Source organism: Phyllopteryx taeniolatus, chromosome 1, assembly GCF_024500385.1.
Source record: "Phyllopteryx taeniolatus isolate TA_2022b chromosome 1, UOR_Ptae_1.2, whole genome shotgun sequence".
Classification (NCBI taxonomy): Eukaryota; Metazoa; Chordata; class Actinopteri; order Syngnathiformes; family Syngnathidae; genus Phyllopteryx; species Phyllopteryx taeniolatus.
Genome location: NC_084502.1, coordinates 32,952,687 through 32,975,065, shown reverse-complemented (window position 1 = coordinate 32,975,065; position 22,379 = coordinate 32,952,687). Strand labels below are relative to the sequence as shown.

At 41.2% G+C, this 22,379-nt stretch overlaps 1 protein-coding gene across 3 annotated transcripts in view; it reads right to left on the bottom strand.

Annotated features, from left to right (window-relative positions):
* LOC133485753 (inactive dipeptidyl peptidase 10) overlaps positions 1-20,496 on the bottom strand; it is a 51,372-nt gene extending 30,876 nt beyond the window's left edge. For 2 of the 3 annotated variants that reach the window (XM_061789996.1, XM_061790004.1), the window contains exons 1-5: positions 20,189-20,496; positions 10,077-10,191; positions 9,664-9,759; positions 8,319-8,413; positions 4,814-4,885 (exon numbers count right to left, since the gene is read on the bottom strand). In XM_061789996.1, the coding sequence (XP_061645980.1) occupies positions 4,814-4,885; positions 8,319-8,413; positions 9,664-9,759; positions 10,077-10,191; positions 20,189-20,227 (417 nt within the window). In that variant the 5' untranslated portion in view covers positions 20,228-20,496. Of the gene's footprint in view, positions 1-4,813; positions 4,886-8,318; positions 8,414-9,663; positions 9,760-10,076; positions 10,192-10,265; positions 11,257-20,188 lie in introns of those variants that run through there. The other variant, XM_061790012.1, reaches the window with a different exon arrangement.
* Positions 20,497-22,379: the final 1,883 nt, after the last annotated feature.

Here is a 22,379-nt window from a genome sequence, read left to right as displayed (position 1 = left end):
TTACTTGAGAGCCTTCAGTTTTTCTCTCGACTGTGAGGAAGAAATGCCTGCCATATGTTGTTAACCGAGATGTTGTTAGATAATAGGACGTAGGTTTTGATGAGCTTCGCTTGAGAATAGCGGGTATTAATGTGTGTGCCTAACACAGGGCGATCGTATCCTTAATGCTCTTCATCATTCCTAAACCCCCTCCTCCCCTGTCGGCATCTGCAGCAGAGTGCAAGCACGACTCATTTGGAATCTTTTCTTCACACAGGGCTTTGTGTTTGTGTGCACGTATCATTCGCAAAAAAAATCTACTCCACTCAGCAGGCATCCCGGAAAGCCTAATAGAAAACCAACTTTCCACACATCTTCTTCAATCGTTTCTGTCTGCTGCAGTGCAACTCAGTAAGCACCTCTGCCATTCCAAAACAGTAATCTATCTGATGGATTTGAACTGGTTGTTATATCGAGTCACGGAATCCCATTTCCTCCTAGCCAATCATCACCACCACCCCGACCTCCCCAATTCCTCCACTGCTACTTCCTCTCTCGTCTTGCTCCTCGGAAGGGCTGCTGCAAACTGCACCAGTCAGCAAAAATTGCCCCGAGATAAACGGAAAAAAAAGTGAGTGAAGGAGATGAAGCAGCGGAGGGAACAGGGCAGGTGTGGGGAGGTTTGTTTCATAAAAAGACAGAGGCTGGGCTCACGCTGTAATACATGAATGCGTGATTCAAGGTGGCAGGTCACCCCCAACCCTCTCTTTTCATGTCTTACAGTGTAGCCGCAACCAAATGAGCGTGGCCACAGCCTAATGATATCAAAGGAGGTCTGCATCTGTATCCATTTTCTATGCCACTTGTCCTCATAAGGGTCGCGGGTGAGGAGACTTTGGGCGAGAGACAGGGTGCACCCTGGACTGGTCAGTCAATCACAGAACAGGTCTGCAAATGACAGTAACATAAATCCTATGCATCTACCTGCTTGCGAAAAGAGAACAGCCCTTTGCATCCTGAAACCAGAATTTTACATAGAGTACAGGATATAAAAAGACGCATAAACCTTTTTTCCTCACTGTCTGACGTAAAATCAGCCTGAATCTTTCCTGTTTTAGGTCAATTAGGATTACCAAAATTGCCAGAATAATGAGAGATAGATTTTTTAAGCAATTTTTCATTACTTTCTTCAAATTCAAAGTTTACTACATTTGATTAGTACAATATTTGGTACTATTGGTACTAAAAGTGGCTTCCCCAGACAGCAAGAAGTATTCAGACCCCCTTAAAATTTTCACACTTTGTTATATTGCAGCCATTTGCTAAAATCACAAGGTCATTTTTTTCCTCATTAGAGCACCGCATATTGACAGGAAAAAAAACGGAATTGTTGACATTTTTGCTGATTTATTAAAAAAGGAAAACTGAAATATCACACAGCCATAAGTATTCAGACCCTTGGGTGTGACACTCATATTTAACTCGGGTGCTGTCCATTTCTTCTGATCATCCTTAAGATGGTTCTACACCTTCATTGGAGTCCAACTGTGTTTGATTATACTGATTGGACTTGATTAGGAAAGCCACACCCCTGTCTATATAAGACCTTACAGCTCACAGTGCATGTCAGAGCAAATCCTCTCGGACCCTCCACATCCCGTTCACCAGCTCTTCCAGCTCCTTCCCTCAGGTAGGCGCTACCGATCAATCCAAACTAGAACTAGCAGACATTCCAACAGCTTCTTCCCTCTTGCGATCAACTTCTTAAACACCTAACCTACAATTCCATTACAACATGCTGGCAATTTTTTGACTTGAGTTCGTTGTCACATTTCTGTGGGGCCAATTATATATTACTTGTGCACTCACTGTAGTAGTCTCGCCACGCTGCACTATTTGCATATCTGTTCTTGACCAATACTGGCCACTCATGCCAGGGTAGCATCCGCTCCATTTGCACACTGATTGAGGAGTATCTGCAACATTTGCACAATCAACATTGTCCCAGATTATTGCACTACTCGTCACTTTAAACTGCATACACTCCTTGAGGTCTCTGCGCCCTTTGCACAATGGTCATTGCACCAGACTATTGCAATATTAGTCATTCGAACTGCTCTATGTGCTAGAGGACCCTGCATCTTTTGCACAATTGACCAAAAAAAAATGTACCGGCATTACCAGACAACGAGCAACCCTTTATTGCTCAGTGACTTTTTTTTTTTTTTTTTTGTCAATGTCATTATGTCTCAAAAGTGTTGAGACACTCTGTCAATTGACTGTCTGTTGTCGTACTAGAGCAGCTCCAACTACCGGAGACAAATTCCTTGTGTGGTTTTTTTTTGGACATACTTGGCAAACAAAGATGATTCTGATTCTGAAATGAGAATCATTAGGTCAAAGGAACTGCCTGCCTTAAGAGCTCAGAGACAGAATTGTGGCAAGGCACAGATGTGGCCAAGGTTACAAAAAAAATTCTGCTGCACTTAAGGTTCCTAAGAGCATAGTGGCCCTCATAATCCTTAAATGGAAGACGTTTGGGACGACCGGAACCCTTCCTAGAGCTGGGCATCCGGCCAAACTGAGCAGTCAGGGGAGAAGAGCCTTGGTGAGAGAGGTAAAGAAGAACCCAAAGAGGCTGGGGCTGAGCTCCAGAGATGCAGTTGGGAGCTGGGCAAAAGTTCTAGAAAGTCAACCATCACTGCAGCCCTCCACCAGTCGGGGCTTTATGGCAGTGTAGCTCGACGTAAGCCTCTCCTCAGTGCAAGACACATGAAAGCCCGCATGGAGTTTGCTAAAAAAAAACACCTGAAGGACTCCAAGATGGAGAGAAATAAGATTCTCTGGTCTGATGAGACCAAGATAGAAATTGTTTGCCTTAATTCTAAGTGGCATGTGTGCAGAAAACCAGTCACTGCTCATCACCTGTCTAATACAGTCCCAACAGTGAAGCATGGTGGTGGCAGCATCATGCTATGTGGGTGTTTTTAAGCTGCAGGGACAGGATGACTGGTTGCAATCGAAGGAGAGATGAATGAGGCCAAGTACAGGGATATCCTGGACGAAAACCTTCTCCTTCTATATATGTGTGTGTGTGTGTGTGTGTGTGTGTGTGTGTGTGTGTGTGTATATATATACACACATCATTGTTTGTGTTTGCAGCTTTTTAGGGCAAGCTACTGGGTGAGTATTAAATAAGCAGCTGATAAATTAACTTTGCTTTGATTTATTTTTTAGTTTCACGCTGTCACTGTGCTCAACAATATTGTTGAAATAGCACAAATTTTTGACATTTAAGATTGCTCATATGATTTGAATCATGTTTTGCAACAAGACAATCAATATTTTCCCAAATGTACTTTCAGTTATGATCACCCAAAAAAATTGTAAAAAATAAATAAAAATAGAATCGTTATTCACAGCGTATAAGGCCATGGGTACACTTCCGCTCAAAATTGGGGTCAATGTGGCCCGCGAAGTAGAATGAGTTTGACACCCCTGCTGTAGCACACCCTGGAAAGTAGGAAAAAAATTAGTGCCTGAAGTTAGACTCACCATGTAACACAAAATGATCCAGTACATAATCAATGCATATACAAACCCAGCAGATGCTCAACGCAAATTTGCTAAAAATATGGGTGTTCGTCATAGGCACAGCTGAGAATTTTGGCAACTCGACAAAATCATGAAACTAATTTAACTCCACAAGAGTGACCAAATGTCCTGTGTTCAATTAAGTTCCTGCCGTGAAGACATTCATATGCCAAGTTCCTTCGTTAGTCACAGTGCTAACTAGTTCTGACAGGAAATGTATAACATGTACATCTATTATACAGTACAATAATTTACAAGGGGTCCTTGGTTTACAACAGAGTTCCATCCTAAGGCGGCAACTTAACCTGAATTTGTGCATAATAAAACACAGCAGTGGTAAATTCATAATTACAGGAAATATTTGGGTGAAAAACACTTCTCAGCCGTAAATTATAAAACAATCAAAACAGCAATTATGACAGCAAGGGAGTGTGCCTTCTTGTAGGGGTACACACTTACTGATTTTTAACATCTTTACTGATTTTTAAATGTGAGAGACCCCACACATAGGGGGGGAGGGGGGGGAACATGTTCCTACTGGTCGCATATTGTGTGGTGTACAAGCAATGACCGACCCAAGCACGCCACACACACAACGATATCTTTGCCAACGAGTCTCCTCCCCCAAACCAGGTATCTATCTGTCTTGGTACCAAGACTGTGAGAAGCAGCATGGTGCCACAGGGCATCCGGATTGCTGGAAAATGCTACAAGAACGAACAAATAGAAGAAGCTAGGCTAACTGCTAGCTCATTGATTCTCAAACATTTTACACCAAGTACCACCACAAAAAAATACTTTGCTCTCCAAGTACTACCATAATGACTGACATTAAAATGCAAATGTAAAGTAGACCCAAAGTTATTCTGCCGCCGAACCTATCGTCGACAGAGGTGGTAGGAGGGGTGGGGGGGGGGAACTTCTCCGCAGTTTGATATAACTGACAGTAGGACCTATATGCTTGACTGGCGAGTGGGGTGACTGTATGTACACAATTGTTCAGTTGTGTCCCCTACTGACAGGAAAGAAGAACTGTCAAAATGCCACTTCAGGCGCTCCAACTTCCTTCAATATCTATTTAAAATTGCTGCACTGTCCGCATTTCGCAAGCCCTACAAGCGTGGAGGTGGAAGGGCCCATTCACTGCCTAGTGATTTAAAGTTAATTTACAGTCTGAAGCGTTGAAATCTCAGTGGTGTGTTCTGGGATGAATACACGTCAACTTTGAGAAACAACTCACCGGTTTAATGTTGTAAGCCAGGAGCACAAAGCCCTTGTCTGCAGAAACTTGGAATCTTGTGGTGGTCAGGTCCTGGAAAACACACACACAAAATGGTCATAACACAAATTATTTGTGAAGCAAGAAGGATTCTATCTTTGCTATGAATGATTTCCTCCCATTTATTGCACTTGAGCGGTGGAACTCCCTTCCACTCCTGTGACCCTTTGTGTTTTATTGTTTTCTTTTACTAATATAGTGGTTATCTACATTTGTAAAAAGTGGTTTGGAAGTAGACTGTGACTTGTAAGGTTTCATTTATTTTTGGTATGTGGAAATAGAGTATGCTTCTTTTTTTAAAAGATGATTCATATATATTACATATTTTTCATTTTTTCCCTCTTGCACATGAGAAAACTTTCTTTATGGTAACTCAAACACATTCATAATAAATGTGGAGATTATATGTATTTAAAAAATAAAATGGTTTTGTTTAAATGATAAATATTTCTAGTCTTTATTTTTATGCTTGCAATTTTTACATAACTATACTATATTTTTACCATATATACATTTACTATAAAAATGGTAGCCTCAAACTTTTACGTCATTTAGTTTCTCTTGTACTGTAGTGTTGTTAAAATCCACCAGGAGCTTTGCTGTTTTAATGACCTTTTTCACAGGGGTTTTACACATACAGATGTGGTTATTAGGGTTCCATTCCATGTCACTATTGACTGTAAGTTGTTTTTGTGTGTGTATGTTTCGCGGTTGTATAGAAAAATATAGAGCTTTGTCTACATATTCATTTTTCATTTGCAAAAACAACACATCTAAAGGGGACCCTTGTGCTCAATATGTTTTTATTTGGGGAGATCCAATTACACCTCTTGGTGCACACCATATCCCACCAGACTTCATCTTAAGCCTGACAACAGCAGCCTGCAGTGACCCACATACTGTGAGAATGCTTGTGTCACACACAGATGGTGTTAGGAGCTCGTGATGCCCTTGCTAAGCAAAAATACTCTTTGAAATAATAATGTCGAGTAGAAAAAGGAGCTTGATTCTGTCATGCTGCCAAAATGTATTATGCTCTTACTGCAGGGTTTAATTAATAAGTGCGCATATGCAGTGTTAGCGATAATCAAATTATTCAGTTTGTCCGACATAAACGGAACTTTCAACGTACGAGTAAACGCCTATTAAATGTCATTGCTCATTGTCGAGCGAACACGTCTTGATGAGCTCCACAGTCCCTCAACTATCTTTATACAGCACATTTAGGAAAATAGCGTACATGTCATTTGTATTACAATTGAGTGTAGAAAATTTAGCAAATTGCAGTGCTGTGACACTGACCAAACCACAGTTCACCATGCTAGCAGTGGGCCACTAAGCACTTTGTTTGTGTGTTATACAACCCCAATTCCAATAAAGTTGGGACGCTGTGTTAAACATAAATAAAAACAGAATACAATGATTTGCAAATCAAGTTTGACTTATATTTAATTGAATACACTACAAAGACAAGATATTTAATGTTCAAATTGATAAACTTTGTTTTTAGCAAATAATCATTAACTTAGAATTTTATGGCTGCAACACATTCCAAAAAGCTGGGACAGGGTCATGTTTACCATTGTGTTGCATCACCTTTTCTTTTAACAACATTCAATAAACGTTTGGGAACTGAGGACACTAATTGTTGAAGCTTTGTAGGTGGAATTCTTTCCCATTCTTGCTTGATGTACAGGTTCAGCTGTTCAACAGTCCGGGGTCTCCGTTGTCCTATTTTACGCTTCATAATGCGCCACACATTTTCAATGCTGTACGTACCTTTTAAGCATTAATGGTGCCTTCGGATGGTTCTTTTCCTCTTTGGCTCAGAGGACACGACGTCCACAATTTCCAAAAACAATTTGAAACGTGGACTCATCGGACCACAGAACACTTTTCCCCTTTGCATCAGTCCATCTTAGATGAGCTCGGGCCCAAGAAGCCGGCGGCGTTTCTGGGTTTTGTGCGCCCTTTGCACAATGGTCATTGCACCGGACTATTGCGAGATTAGTTATTCGAACTCCTGTAAGTGCTAGAGGACTCTGCATCTTTTTGCACAATTGTCAAAAAAATAATTGTACCGGCATTACCAGATGACTAGCAACCCTTTATTGCTCAGTGACTGTTTTTCTCAAGATTTTTGTCTCAAAAGTGTTCTGTCAATTGACTGTCTGTTGTCGTACTAGAGCGGCTCCAACTACCGGAGACATATTCCTTGTGTGTTTTTTGGACATACTTGGCAAATAAAGATGATTCTGATTCTGATAGTAGAGTTTCAAGTTCCACTTACGGATGTAGCGCCGAACTGTATTTACTGACATTGGTTTTCTGAAGTGTTCCTGAGCCCATGTGGTGATATCATTTACACATTGATGTCGGTTTTTGATGCAGTGCCACCTGACGGATCGAAGGTCACAGAAATTCAATGTTGGTTTTCGGCCTTGTCGCTTACATGCAGTGATTTCTCCAGATTCTCTGAACCTTTAGATGATATTATGGACCGTAATAATGATGAAATCCCTAAATTCCTTGTAATTGTACATTGAGGAACATTGTCCTTAAACTGTTCGACTATTTTCTCACGCACTTGTTCACAAAGAGGTGTTGTTGATAAATGGCTTTTGCTTTGCACAGTAGAGTTTCAAGTTGCACTTACGGATGTAGCGCCGAACTGTATTTACTGACATTGTGTCATGTGTGTGTGTGTGTTCCGGGTTTTGTCTTCCCCCCTGTTTCACACACCTGCCCCTGTGAGCAGCTTCACCACCTGTGCCTCGTTCACCCTAATTAGCTATTGTATTTAACTTCGTGTCTCATTCCCTCTCGTTGCCAGTTCGTTGTACCTAGTCGTCGCGTTCCAGCATTCCTTGTTTCCACGTCACAGATTCACAGTAAGACTTGACCCTGTTCCGATTATCGACCTTGCCTCTTTGCCTCATGTTTTTGGATACTGTTGCCTTTCTTGGATTGCCTGCCTGTGTACCGAGCTATGCCCATCTATTAAACCTCTCTTTTTGGAAACTGTCCATTTGTTTTGGAGTCGTGCATTTTTGGGTCCTATCCTCTGTTCCGTTCATGACACATTGGTTTTCTGAAGTATTCCTCGCCCCATCTTTGCTTGTGAATGACTGAGCAATTCAATGAAGCTCCTTTTTATACCCAATCATGGCACCCACGTGTTCCCAATTAGCCTGCTCACCTGTGGGACGTTCCAAACAGGTGTTTGATGAGCATTCCTCAACTTTCTCAGTATTTTTTGCCACCTGTCCCAACTTTTTTGGAACATGTTGCAGCCATAAAATTTTATTTAAAAGTGATTATTTGCTAAAAACAAAGTTTATTTGTAATGTATTCAATTAAATATAGATTGACCATGATTTACAAATCATTGTATTCTGTTTTTATTTCTGTTTAACACATCGTCCCAACTTCATTCGAATTGGGGTTGTATGTTTGCATCACTTACCAGTGAGGTGTTGTCCAGCAGGGTGGTCGTCAGGTTGTTGTTGAGGCTGAACGACAGGACGTAACCCTCTCTGGTGCGCAGAACCACTTCGTTTTCTGCCATTATTAAAGTGGACATATGTATTATGCAAAATTGAATTGAGTCTCTGGAGTGCCAGCATTAAATTTCTGCCTATTTCTGAAAATATGTCTGTGAGCAAGCCATTCAGCATATCTGCTCCAATGATACACAACACTTGGGCTATTTTACATAATAACCAGTCTCGACACAATCAGCTAGGCTGGGGCAAAGAGCAAGAGCCACTTTCAAGTTATGTCTGGAATCCAGCAGTGGGACTACACTGTCTGAACCACTATCATAAAGAGACACTATCATGTACAAACACCCATATGCCTCACAGGTTTGATCCTGCTGTCATGTCAAAGCCAAAAGGTAAACTGAGCTGCAGTTTTGTTCAATGCGCAGATTAGCCTTACCTAACAGCAACTCATCATCGGCACATAGTTGATTACTTGGAAAAGTTGTCGACACTATTTGTGTTTGGTCACATGTCCAAGTGCCACATACACATAGTGTGGTGTATGAACTTCTGTTTCCAAAAAGCATTTTCTTTTTTTCCCCACACACACACGGGACTCTGCTCACGCAAGCTGATGCCACTCTAGTCCTATATTCAGGCTCAGACCAAAGTCATCATGGTGAGCAGAACTCATCATTGGCCCAGCAATAAATGGGCGGACTATACAGTCATTCACTTGCATGAGATAACAGTTCTAATAAAGTGTGATGTAATTCTTAAGCCTTGGGGTATTTTGACGAAAGCCTGTCACAGACTTGTTTTAAATTCTGTGAAAAACGCATATGTCCCCTTAAAAGGTAATTTAAAGAACAGTGGCTCACATGACTGCAGTCATGAAATGAAGCCCACCTCCATCTTGAGGTCAAGCAGAGGGAAAGAAAAGATTGATTATCTGAGCTACCTCAGCAATTTTGTGTTGAACACCATTCAAAATCAATTGGGTCTCTGCATGGATATGGAACAAGAATTAAAGTAAACTCACTTCAATTTAAGATGTGAAAGGTATCAAAATAACTTATCGGTGTGGTATGACAATTTGGTACCCTTACATTGGGGCACCAGAAATAGTAACAGGGTGGAACTAAATGCAGTTCAGCGGGAAGATTCTACGCTGTTCTTTCTGTACTGTGTACTTTTTTTTTTTGATGACTTCATTGGTGATTTGATGCTCTTATTTCATATTATGGACGTAACTGACGCAGCAATCCACACTGTAGCCTGTTGGATTTAACTGGACCGATTGGTGTAATAAAGAAAGATCCTTACCCGTCAGCCAGGTCACACAGGGGTCGTGAACTTTGAACTCTTCGCTCTCCAGGTCCTCCAAGGTGAAAAGGGAGCGGCGCAACAAGTGAGATTCATCTAAAAATGAAGCCGATAATCAGAATCAGACCAGTCAAGTGTTTTATTGTTTATTTTATCGTGAATGGTTACCTTCTTTTTATACCGATGTGATATTTAAGAATGTTAGAACATTGGAAATGTGAGGCGAAGCCCCAAGACTTTTATAGGGTTTACATTTTTAAATCAACAGTGGTTATTTGTACACCTGCTTTAAAACAAAAACAAAAAAAAGAAAGAAATGACTTCAAACCTGCAGTTTTATGATGGTGACAGTTTCACTCTGGAAAAAGATATCACTATTTCTGTTCCCATTATTTCCTTTTCATCTTCCTTACCGGGAGTGAGGACGACGACGGAGAGAATGACCAACGACATGACCGCCAGGATCACCATCATAGCGATCCCGATGCCCTTCCAGTTCCGCGGTGGCCCGTCTGAACTCCCCAGCTCCTGTCAAAAAATAAAATAAAATAAAAATAAATCACACACAATGAACGTTCAAGTTTGTGTGGCTTTACTCTCACAGTGGAAAGTCTTCTTCGAAACCATCCATGTCCATATGAAAGATGCTTTTCTTGTTATGAGATCAGACTTTCAAATTCTGCTGCTTTTTTGTCTGTGTCATCACTTTCAATCACTGCGCACTTCATTTGGCTTAACTGACTGATGGGAAAAGTGGTGCAGCTTTAAGCACGATGTGATACGTGTGGTGTTGGGAATTTTGATGAAGCTGGATTTATCAAACACTATTCCCTCGGATATTGCTTGGGAAAGCTGAGAGATGCTGCTGTCCAGCTGGAATTCCAAAGAACAAACTATATTGATGACTGAGATACTAGGGATAGGTGCTTGATTTGAATTTTCTTGATGGTAAAGTTTCACGATCAAATAATAAATGACTTGAAATTTTTTTGTTAGGTGGCCAACGGGTTTATCCAGGTAATCATTTGACAGAATTTGTTTTTGACAGAGTTTGTATACAAGGTCGCGGGAGAGCCTGCCCACCCAACAAGTGTGAAATTAAACAACCCAGTAATCTTTTTGTCATCCGTCTACATCTCAAAATGTATGTGTGTGAGCAAGTCATTCTGCACTTCTGTTTTCCCACTAATGACATGACCAGCGAGGCGAGGCAAAGATCCAGAGACACTTTCATGAAACAGTCCGGCTGCTGAACATCATCATTTTGTCAAAGTCAAAAAGTAAGTAGCGCTGCAGTGTTATCCCAACAATGTAATCAATGTTAACTTCTGATAACAAAAACATACTAGAATGTTCGGTTAAGTTAAGGAGGACATATTTTGCCCAACCAACTTTTTCTAGTATTTGGGATGTAATATTGTCTCTATGGTGCCTCAGTAAACATGTGAAATATGACTTAGAGTCGTCCATGCATTCCTAAGTTCCAGATGTTTTTCTGCCAAGAGGACTGAAACAGGTCATTCAAATTTTTCGACCTTTTCTACATCACTAGCGAAGATCTCCACCTTCCCGTTCCACTCCCGAGCCAGCGTGCTCTCACAAGTGGGTCTTCTATGCAGAGGCATCCAATCAGAGGAGAGGGGGCGGTCTTAACCAAATATGGACAAAGCGGATACAAAACTGGGTCAAGCAGAAGTAGCTGTCAGAGGGGCTTTTTCTGGACACTCGTATGACAAACCCAAGGTGTTTAAATAATGATGTAGCGGACATGCTCCCGCAACCTGAGGTGCCACAGCAACTCCCCCACAACTTCATAAGCTGCATTCATCCAAGCCACCCTGCTGTGCAAGACTGCCACCAAGGAGGCCTGGCGTATGTCAAAAGGACCCTAAAGTAATTAGCAGGTCCCCTTGAAATCTTTATTTACAGTCATCAAAGAGTCATTTTCTTCGTTTCAACTGACAGAGCAACCAAAAGGTGGGAAGATCCTCTCCCCAATCGGAACAATTGCTGGGACACGGGCACCACCCACTGGCGTTTGAGAGTGTCGTTCCATTCAGGGTTTTCTTTAACTGAAGATAAAATGTTTCTCGTCGCTTTTCCTACATTTTACACATAAAAAAGAGACGTGCTGCCCTTTACGGGACAAAATAGGAGGATTATAACGTTACGCGTCAAATCCCGCTGCTTTGACGAATTTATTTCTTAAATAAATTACGTTTATCCAAACGTCAATATACGCTACAATAATAATAATTATTATTATTATTACAATAATAATAATTATTATTGTTATTATTATTATTATAGATTCATTGCTTAATTGACTATTCAAAATTATGTTGATTTTTGTAGGATTACTCCAACTACCGGAGACAAATTCCTTGTGTGTTTTTTAACATACTTGGCCAATAAAGATGATTCTGATTCTGATTAATCAAATCTTGAAGCTATTAAGGCAAAATGAAGTGCACTACTTCTGCCACAAGCAGAGGTGCTATTGGTTCAGTCCAGACACTGTACATGTTGACACGTCTTGAAATAATGATAAAACAACCTTTCCTTAGTTTTTTAATGACATATAAAAACATAAAACAATTATTGAATAAATACATATAGATTGATTTATTGATTATTAATTACATCGATATGCCCATCTCATTCCCAAACATGACAAGATGTCCATGTCTTAAATGGCTATGTGAGACGCCTTGTATCTCAGCAAAAGCCGCTGAAGCTAAAATGAGAGTGCATATCTCTACAAGGTTGCAGGCATCACATTTAAGCTGCTTGCGAGTCATCATCAGTCACAATTAAACACAATGGTGTGCCGTAGGCAAGCGCTGTTGCGTTTTATCACAATGAGTGGCTGACACCGCCAGCTGAACCACGAGGAGTTAAATTGTTAAACTCAGCATTCATTACGCCTCGCCCTCCCTCACTGCTCAGCGCCAGCAACGTGGGCAGGCAGGCCGGAAGCAAAGAGCGAAACATATTGCAGCCCCTCCTTGCTCAATGGGCGTACCAGCTCTTCGGAATCGCTAATAATGACCACATAAGCATAAATAGTGCCAACCAATGCACTTACAGAAATATAACAGTTTAGAAACATACAGTACAATTAGATCAAGAAATGCACTGCAGTTCTGGTGATAGTCATAATGCTTATTCAGCACCATGTGTATGACTGCCACTTGCACTGAATCCATTTGTCAAGTGCGGTTCCAGTTATTGAAAAACAGCATGACTACTGACAATCAAGTGCAAAGGTCTTCGGTCTTTAGCTATAGAAAGATATATAGTATATCATTGTTTGCTTGTATTAGCATTGCTGTAAAAACCACAATAAAATCTGAAAAACAGCTACCCTAAGATGAAGTGGTTGCTGAAAACACAAAGTCGATTGTCATTTTGATAGCCGTTTGTTGTATGTCTGTCGATATGAATTAAGTGCACTACTGACTGGCTCCAAGCAACAGAAGTACTATTTTTGCATCTCAACTCGATTGCTTGCTAAAGATACAAACCTCTTATATGAAACAAATCCATGGGTCAGCATTATACTACTCAATACACAACAGTGACATTGATACAAGATTTCAGAACATTGAGATTCTTCCATCCCATTAAATGTTATATTTAAAGATAACAAGTCCTATGGGCGGCACGGTGTACCACTGGTTAGCACATCTGCCACGCAGTTCTGAGGACCTGGGTTCAAATCCAGGCTCCCCTGTGTGGAGTTTTCAAGTTCTACCTGCGTGGGTTTTCTCCATGAACTCCGGTTTCCTCCCATATTCCAAAAACATGTATGGTAGGTTAATAGACTCACACTCACATTCACACCTATGGGCAATTTAGAGTCTTCATGGAACCTAACATGTATGTTTTTGGAATATAGGAGGAAGACAGAGCACACGAAGAAAACCCAAGCAAGCATGAGGAGAACATGCAAACTCTGCAAAAGAAGAGCCTCAGAACTGTGAGGCAGACACACTAACCACTCACCACTGTGCTTCCAGGTGGATACATAATACCACTAAGATGCAGTCTACTGTCTTTTTTGTGTTGTCTCCCTTATTTTAGGATAAGGTCCATCCATTCACCGCTATCCTGTTGCGGGCCGTGGAGAGCCAGAGCCGATCTTCAGTCATCTTAGGCAGAAGGCAGACTGGTCAATAACCGGGGACATGATAGAGACAGACAACCTTTCACACTCACATTAACAAGGGCATTGAGTGGGAACTGAACCCACGCTGCACACACGCTGCACACACGCAAGTCACGCAAGTGAACAACTACTCCATCAGGGACTGGCACTAGGCTCAACAATCAAGATGACGTGATTTATGTTTGGTACAAATGTTATTTGAGTGTTCAGGAATTACCACAGACAGATTGAGAGCGTGTCATCATCTACACTACCATGACAAAAATAAAAAAATCGACTCCACGACTCCATCACTATGTGAGAGAGGTTTCTAGGACCCAAGAGTAGAATGACATCCATCATCCATCCATTTTCTGTAACACTTGTCCTCATTAGGGTCACAGGTGAGAGGTAGGCTTTCCTTGCCGACTTTGCATGGGAGGCAGGGTACACCCCGGACTGGTTGCCAATCAATAGCAGGGCACATAGGGTATAAACAAACAATCATTCACACTCACATTACAACCTAAGGGCAATTTAGAGTCTCCAATGAACCTAATAATTGGAATGTGGGAAGAACCCAGAGTACCAGGAGAAAACCCACGGAAGCAAAAGGACAACCCCGAACCTTAAAGGTCCCGCATTTTGGCTATTTAGATCTCCACAGAGTGACTCGCTAACCTGAACTCAGCATAAAAGTGTCAATTGCATTTCAAAAAACACCTTGGTTTTGTCATAAGAGTATCCAGAAAAAGCCCCTCTGACAGCTACTTCTGTTTGACCCAGTTTGTATCCGCTTTGTCCATATCTGGCTAAAAATTGCCTCCATGTAGAAGACCCACTTGTGAGAGCACGCTGGCTCGGGAGCAGAAAGGGAAGCCGGAGATCTTTGCTAGTGACGTAGATACAGTAAACTCCAGAAATTCGAATGACCTGATTTTCTGCCTTTTGGCAGAAAAATGTTTGGATCTCAGAATGCATGGGCAATTTTAATTCCATCCATCCATCCATTTTCTGTATCGCTTATCCTCACTAGGGTGTGCTGGAGCCTATCCCAGCCATCTTCGGGCGAGAGGCGGGGTACACCCTGAACCAGTCGCCAGCCAATCGCAGGGCACATATAAAGAAACAACCATTCACACGCACGTTCACACCTTCGGGCAATTTAGAGTCTTCAGTTAACCTACCACACATGTTTTTGGGATGTGGGAGGAAACTGGAGTACCCGGAGAAAACCCACGCAGGCACGGGGAGAACATGCAAACTCCACACAGGCAGGGTCGGGATTTTAACCCCGGTCCTTAGAACTGTGAGGCAGATGTGCTAACCAGTCATCTACCGTGCCGCCTCAATTTTAATTCATATTTCACATATTTCCTCAAGCACCATAGAGACAATATTACATCCAAAATACTAGAAAACATTGGCTTGGCAAAATATATCCCTTTTAAAACTGAAAGGCAGACGTGCTGAGCACTAGTCTGGTATGCTGCCAATAAAAAGAAATCCCACCTGTGAAATTAATCCACGTGACTGATTTCCTACCTCTATTCAGTGTGAAGGCTGAAGCATACTCCCACAAGCCCTAGGGACCCACCCACACACACACATACATCAAATTAATGATATGTCACAATTATAACATCCATAAGGGAGGGTGTAGTTCTACATCTGGGGAAACAGGGATTTGCATGAGCAGAAAATGAGTCCCCAGTGTAAAGAGAGCTTTCCGAGCGACCATTGCGCATGTGAGATAAATGTGCCATGAAAAGCGCTGGCTCAGGCAAATACAGTGACAGTTGAGCGAAGGGAGGATCTTAAAAGAAATGCTGTTGCACCAACCAGTTCCAATAACAGCTTCAAAACACAGACCTTCGATTGTAAACAGAAATCACTAGTTTACATGTATTATTTATTATTAATACCAGTTGGGGTTTTCTACAAAATACATATATAATTTATTTATTTATTTATTTTAAATGTGCAGCTCAACAGAATTGTTTAGACTTTTTCCTTGACACGTCACTTGTTGCTAGGCAAAATATCTGTGGGGAAAAATCATTAGTGCCTATAAGCTTGTGTTACAAGTGGTTGTTCTGAAGTTGTACAATTCAAAATTCAACCAACAATGTTCAGGAAAAATACACCTCTAAGGTCATACAAAACTTTAGACCTCCAACTGCAGTAATGGAGTTCCGTTCAGCAAGAATGAAAAGATTCACTCTGCGTGTTTAACTTTTTCTTTGACCTATTCCAAAAGGAAGGCGCAGCATCAGCAAAGGGCATTAGCAAGGAATAACATGGAAGAAAAATATACGCCAGAAATTAACTGAAGTAAGCAGAGTCACGTTCAAAGCCGTAAGACTCCAGGGACACCAAACTTCTTAGATTTGAGTAAAAAGATGAAGCGCGAGGTGCTTCTGCGATGTGACTCACCTTCACATTACACCTTTGTCATTCATCCTTAAAGTTAAAACTGAGTAATCTTTTTTATTTATTTTTTTTGCTTAATTGAAAGCAGTGGTTAACTTATTTTGACACTTACTGTATGTGATACTGTATATTTAAGAATGATAAAGTGTTACATAAAACATTATTAATAACAATTTTAGGATGGTGCCAGTTTGATATATTGAATATTTTCATTATGGCACAAATTGTTTTAATATCTGAATAAACCAGAGTTTGATCCGTGTTGTGGAATGGATAGTGTTTAACTGTTTAGTGTAACTAGACTAGCTAGGTTCATTGGAATTAAGAGCTGGCACTAAACAGTCATGGTTGAATACTTTAAAAGGGCTGGGAATTTGATTATTTTTCTTTGATTAAATGTACATTCTCAATCAATTCAAAATGTAGTGGAGATTCCTCTACATTTTGATTTGATTCCTATTAGGAATGGGACAAACTCAGCAGCAAATGCAGTGTAGAGTTCCTCCCACATTTCATTTAAAAAACATGCATTTTAGGTTAATTGAGGACTCTAAGTTGTTCATAAGTGTGAATGGAATGAAATGTAATGTGCCCAATTGACTAGCGACCAGTCCAGGGTGTATGCCATCAAGTCGGCTGGGATAGGCTCTAGCTCACACAAACCTGAACAGGACAAGAACAGTAGTAAATGGAGAGATTGATGGGAGAATCTCTTCTGAATGTTCTCGCGAAGCACAATTGGCAAGGCACAATCATTTTTGCCCCCCAAAATTTGCATACCCTACAATGTTTCCATCGAGAGGAGGAAAGAGGAAGGACATGGAGAGTTCGCAATAACAACAACAAAGTCAGATTTGCATATGCATGAAAAAAAAGCCTTCTCCACATCAGGCAAAGATGCTATAGTGAATAGGTTATTTAAGAAGTGACCTTTACAAGAGAGCTTCCATGGCAGATCTGCAGCCCTCAGTATTTTCTACATGGCACTGACTTTAATGATTCACAGTAATTGCACACAAGGGAAAGTTGTAGATTAGCAAGTAGCCCAGCTTGTCAATATCTCCCTCAGAGCAGAGGTCATCATTCGAGCGGGCTGTAACTTTGTGCCGTTTGGAGGAACCGCTAACCAAGCCGCTTGCTTAATGAGATACGGTAGCGGCGTCATATTGAGTCGCATCTCATCCATTCATCCATTTTCTGAGCCGCTTCTCCTCACTAGGGTCGCGGGCATGCTGGAGCCAATCCCAGCTATCATCGGGCAGGAGGCGGGGTACACCCTGAACTGGTTGCCAGCCAATCGCAGGGCACATACAAACAAACAAACAACCAGTCGCACTCACATTCACACCTACGGGCAATTTAGAGTCACCAATTCATGCATGTTTTTGGGATGTGGGAGGAAACCGGAGTGCCCGGAGAAAACCCACACAGGCACGGGGAGAACATGCAAACTCCACACAGGCGGGGCCGGGGATTGAACCCCGCACCTCAGAACTGTGAGGCTGACGCTCTAACCAGTCGGCCACCGTGCCGCCGAGTCGCATCTCAGCAACTCTTTATTTCATCGAGAAGAACATCTGAGCGTTGTCGTGCCATTTCTCTCAGTCATGTCTCAGTACTAGTCGCAGTGTAGTGAAACAGAGTGCTGCTTACTGGGTTGATTGTATTTTTTTGACATACAGTACAGGCTTTTTTCCTCAAGCAGTATGACACACAACCTATTGTTCTTTTGCTGCACACTTATCCGTATTATTGGGAAAAACTGTGAAGAAATATCAATCAGAAAAAACTGAAGTTTCCCCACCACATCAGCCGGAATAGAGAAAATGAAAGAGCCAAAACGTAAAGAACAGATCTCCGCCAAGGCCAAACAATCCAAAACATTTTCTCCTGGCTCGTTTGATTTAAAAAAAAAAAAAAAAAACAGAGATAAATAGTAATAACTTCTACTGCGATACTGACAGTTGGCTGAAAACCCGTCCTCCACCTACTGCCAAAGTCAGCTGGGATAGGCTCCACGCATCTGTGACCCAAAAGAGCGTTACAGAAAATTGATGGATGGATGGACAGACAGACAGACGGATTGCCATACTGATACACCCCAGTCCTGTAGGTATATGGACTGTGTAAAAAGTGGAAACAGATCCATCTGTTGAGTGTGATCAGTCACCGCCCCACTTGGTCTGAATGCAAATGGACTGTGGACTCACTAACTAGCAAGAATAAACGATATATTAAATTAACCAGCCTCCCCAGGAAAAAACGAACAAAACAAATGTTAGTAATGTAATAAGGAAAATTACTCTATTGCATTGTATTGTACTTCATAAAAAGCATATTGTAATAACATGTAAATAGAATGTAAAGAATTAAAGTTTGTGCATCCTGATTTAATACATTATTTCTCCTTCTGGTGTGCACAACCTGGCCCCCGGGGGCAGTATAATACAGTCATGCAGACAAACAAAGAAGAGCTTCACAACTACTGTAAGTGACTCAGTAAGATGTAGTAATATTACAGTGGACCCCTGCTATTCACAGGGGATAGGGACTGGGCAAGACCGCAAATAGCGAAAATAAATGACTCAGTGACCACCATTACAAAAATAAAAAAAATATATAAAGAACTTAACGTATCAGAGGGTTGAAGTGCCTCGGTGGTAAGAAAACTACTATTTGCACAATTTGCACAAAATCACGCTAATCAAGGCTTCCATCAGGTAGCTTCTTCTTTTTAAAATTTTTTTTTTTTTTTAATGAAAATAAAAAATTGGGTTGCGCTCGAGTATAAAGGCAAACCGCGCGCGGGATAGCCGCAGTGATGTCAGCACAGTCGCCCCCCCCCCCCCCCCCCCCCCCCCCCCCACGCGAGTATAAAGAAGCCTAACTTTCCCTTAAGTGTCTCTGTTAGGTGAATCTACGTACTGCACATGGAGCCAGGCTGTGGAGTACTGGACGGAGCCAACACCAAGAGTGTACCTGTCCGGCGTTCCATAAGTCCACTAGCGGCTAATGACACAGCCGTCTAACTCTGTCGGCTCACTGTGTGATCCCCACACTGGTTCCCCACAAGAATGACCATTTATTGAGTCCGTAAAAACTATCGTTGTCCATTTTATTTATTGAACGATAAGTCAATAGAATAACTATCGTGACAGGCCTATGCACATCTTTAAAAATAAAATATTAATCAAAATTCCAGCAACGTGTTAACCGATATAGATTTTATAACCAATTTTACAAAGCTAAACAAAGACACACATTTTCCTTTTTGACTTCCTCTTTAAAAAAATTTGGTCCGATTATCAAATTTTTATTTCCTCAAAATGCATGCACAATGCACACTCCTGATTGACTGTGTTTAAACATATTCTAATACACAAAATTAATATCATTCTTCACCCTCAAAAAAGAAAAACTAAAACATCAACATTAAACATTAACAAATTATCAATGTTATTAGACAACAAAATTAGGTTTTTTTGGAACACTCGGGCCACTAGGCCAGTATTATATTTATATTGTGCCATTTTATTCATTATTCAAAAACTATTAGTTTTTTTTTATGTTTGCAGAAAAAACAAATCGGTACTTTCTGCAATTAAGTAAATATAGGTTGTCAGTCACAATGGAACTGATATAGATGGTAGGAGAAACAAATTAGTTAATGGGGCAGGCTATACAGACATCATTCAATGCACCAGAGTAAGGGGACTCAAATGCTCCATATTGAGTTCCTGCGGGTGCAAGCAAGCAAAACGGAAAGGCTGTTAGGCGACACGTGGACATTTTCTGCACTGCATGGAGTGTGTGGAAAACGATCATATTGTTATAGCAACAAAGTCTAATTCGACGCCCATCCTGCTGTGGTCATTCAAGAGAAATTAATAAGCGCACAAAGGGGGGATTTCACAGCACGCGCGGACAAACAAAGACACATACCAGCTCCGTGGTCATGTTTTGTTGAGTTGAAGCAATCATCTTGTTGTCGTAATCCAGCAAACCTCTGCAGCCTCACTGCACATTCACGTGTTCTCAAAAGCCTCCGTGCATCTGCACTGTTGTCTCCGCTTCTTTCAAGTTTGTCCTCAGCGGGTTGGTGGTGCCATCTCCTCCCCCTCCTTTCTCTCCCCCTCTCTCATGCACGTTACTCTTCTTCATTTATTTCCCACAATCCATTTATTGACTATTGATCGGCGCAAAGATTAATCACAAAGGGGTCTATTGTATTTCGAAACCAAACCAGACAGTTGAGTATCAGTCTAATAACTAATAATGATATATAGCTATCGTACACCAAGCAGAATATTGATCGAATAATTGCTGATTTCTACACCACCATTCCATCAGTGTACATGTACCTCATTTTACGACGCAGCTCCGTTCCTACTGCTGGTTACCCGGATTTGTACATAAATCGGAACCCGCCGTTGTCCGCGCAGTCGTAAAGACATAAGTACAGAAAGTACAAAACACCCATAACGTCAGCAGTAACTGAGTGTGCATTCTTGTGCTACCTATCTGTATCCTTGAAATGTCATAATTACAGTACATATTTGTATGAATAACACTTGCAGGTTTCCCTCAGCGGTATGACTGTGAAACCCATCCATCCATCCATTTTCTGAGCCGCTTATCCTCACAAGAGTCGCGGGAGTGCTGGAGCCTATCCCAGCTATCTTCGGGCAGCAGGCGGTGTACACCTTGAACTGGTTGCCAGCCAATCGCAGGGCACATACAAACAAACAACCATTCACACTCACATTCACACCTATGGGCAATTTAGTGTCTTCAATGAACCTACCATGTATGTTTTGTGCCCGGAGAAAACCCACGCAGCCACGGGGAGAACATGCAAACCCCGGTCCTCAGAATTGTGAGGCAGACGCTCTAACCAGTCGACCACCATGCCGCTGACTGTGAAACCATATAGAGTAAATGTTTAATCGTCTCATCATATTATTATATGACATAACAAATTGATAGATAACCACTTTTAAAATCAGAAGTCAATGATAATAGTTTGTTCAACTATTGTTTAACTTATTGTAGAAGGTGGTTTGGTAACAATAATTGATTCCAATATCTCAACCTTATTATTTATTTAATAAGAAAATGTTTAAATTTGGTATAGAGTTTAGAAAGAATCATGGAAGTTCACGTACATGATTTGGTTTCGCAAGCAGACCAGACTTGACCTCCGGGCCTTGAGTTTGACACCTGTGCCTTAGTCTAACTCTAGCATACCCTAACACAGTTGTAAAGTCATGATTACAGTAAATAACTGATTGAAAATTACTTGTATTTCATAATTATAAACAACGAAATGAAAACCAGTAAGTACGCCAATAACTGAGCGTGAATTCTTGTGCCCCATGACGATGTATTCTTATGCCGCTGCATAAATTAGTTCATGGCATGTCGTTCGTAACCTTAAAATTTAAGTATTAACTGAGGACCATCTGTAGTTAAAAGTAATAGAAAACAAATTTGGGGTTACTTCACTTCACAGATAACAAATATGATAGGAGATGTGAACACAATGAAAATAATGTTTCCATGACATCTTTCTACATGTGTTTTGCTCAGTTGGGCCACGTTGTTGAAAAACGTGAGGCAATTTCACTCTGGATGATTTAGGGGTGAAATGACAACATTGACACTGCAGCAGCACACAGGCGGAGGCTGCAGTTCTTTGTAGTCATTGATCAAAGATGAAATGCTTTTTGTACTGCCCTTCCTGAATTATCATTAAAGGAGAGATAGTGAGCATTTTTTCTCAATTTAAGAAAGTATCCAGGTTATTTCCACTATGCTTTTGTTAAAATACCCCAAGGATCAAGAGTTGTAGATACTTTTATCCAACTTATATCTTGTCTTCGCAAAGTGAAGACATTTTATTGCCTAGCTGTCTCATGCAAGTGAGCCTGCTGGCCCCACATCCTGCTAATGGTGACCAGTGGGCTGGAAGCCCCCCACACACACACACACACACAAAACTGCAGTCAGGTAAGTACTGATTATGAAAAGTTAACACTGTTATTTGATGCTCATCAATAAACCCCCGGAAAATAAATGCAGCACTGCTTACCTTGAATGAAGCCACCACTAACCATATCCCCCAAGAAGATTT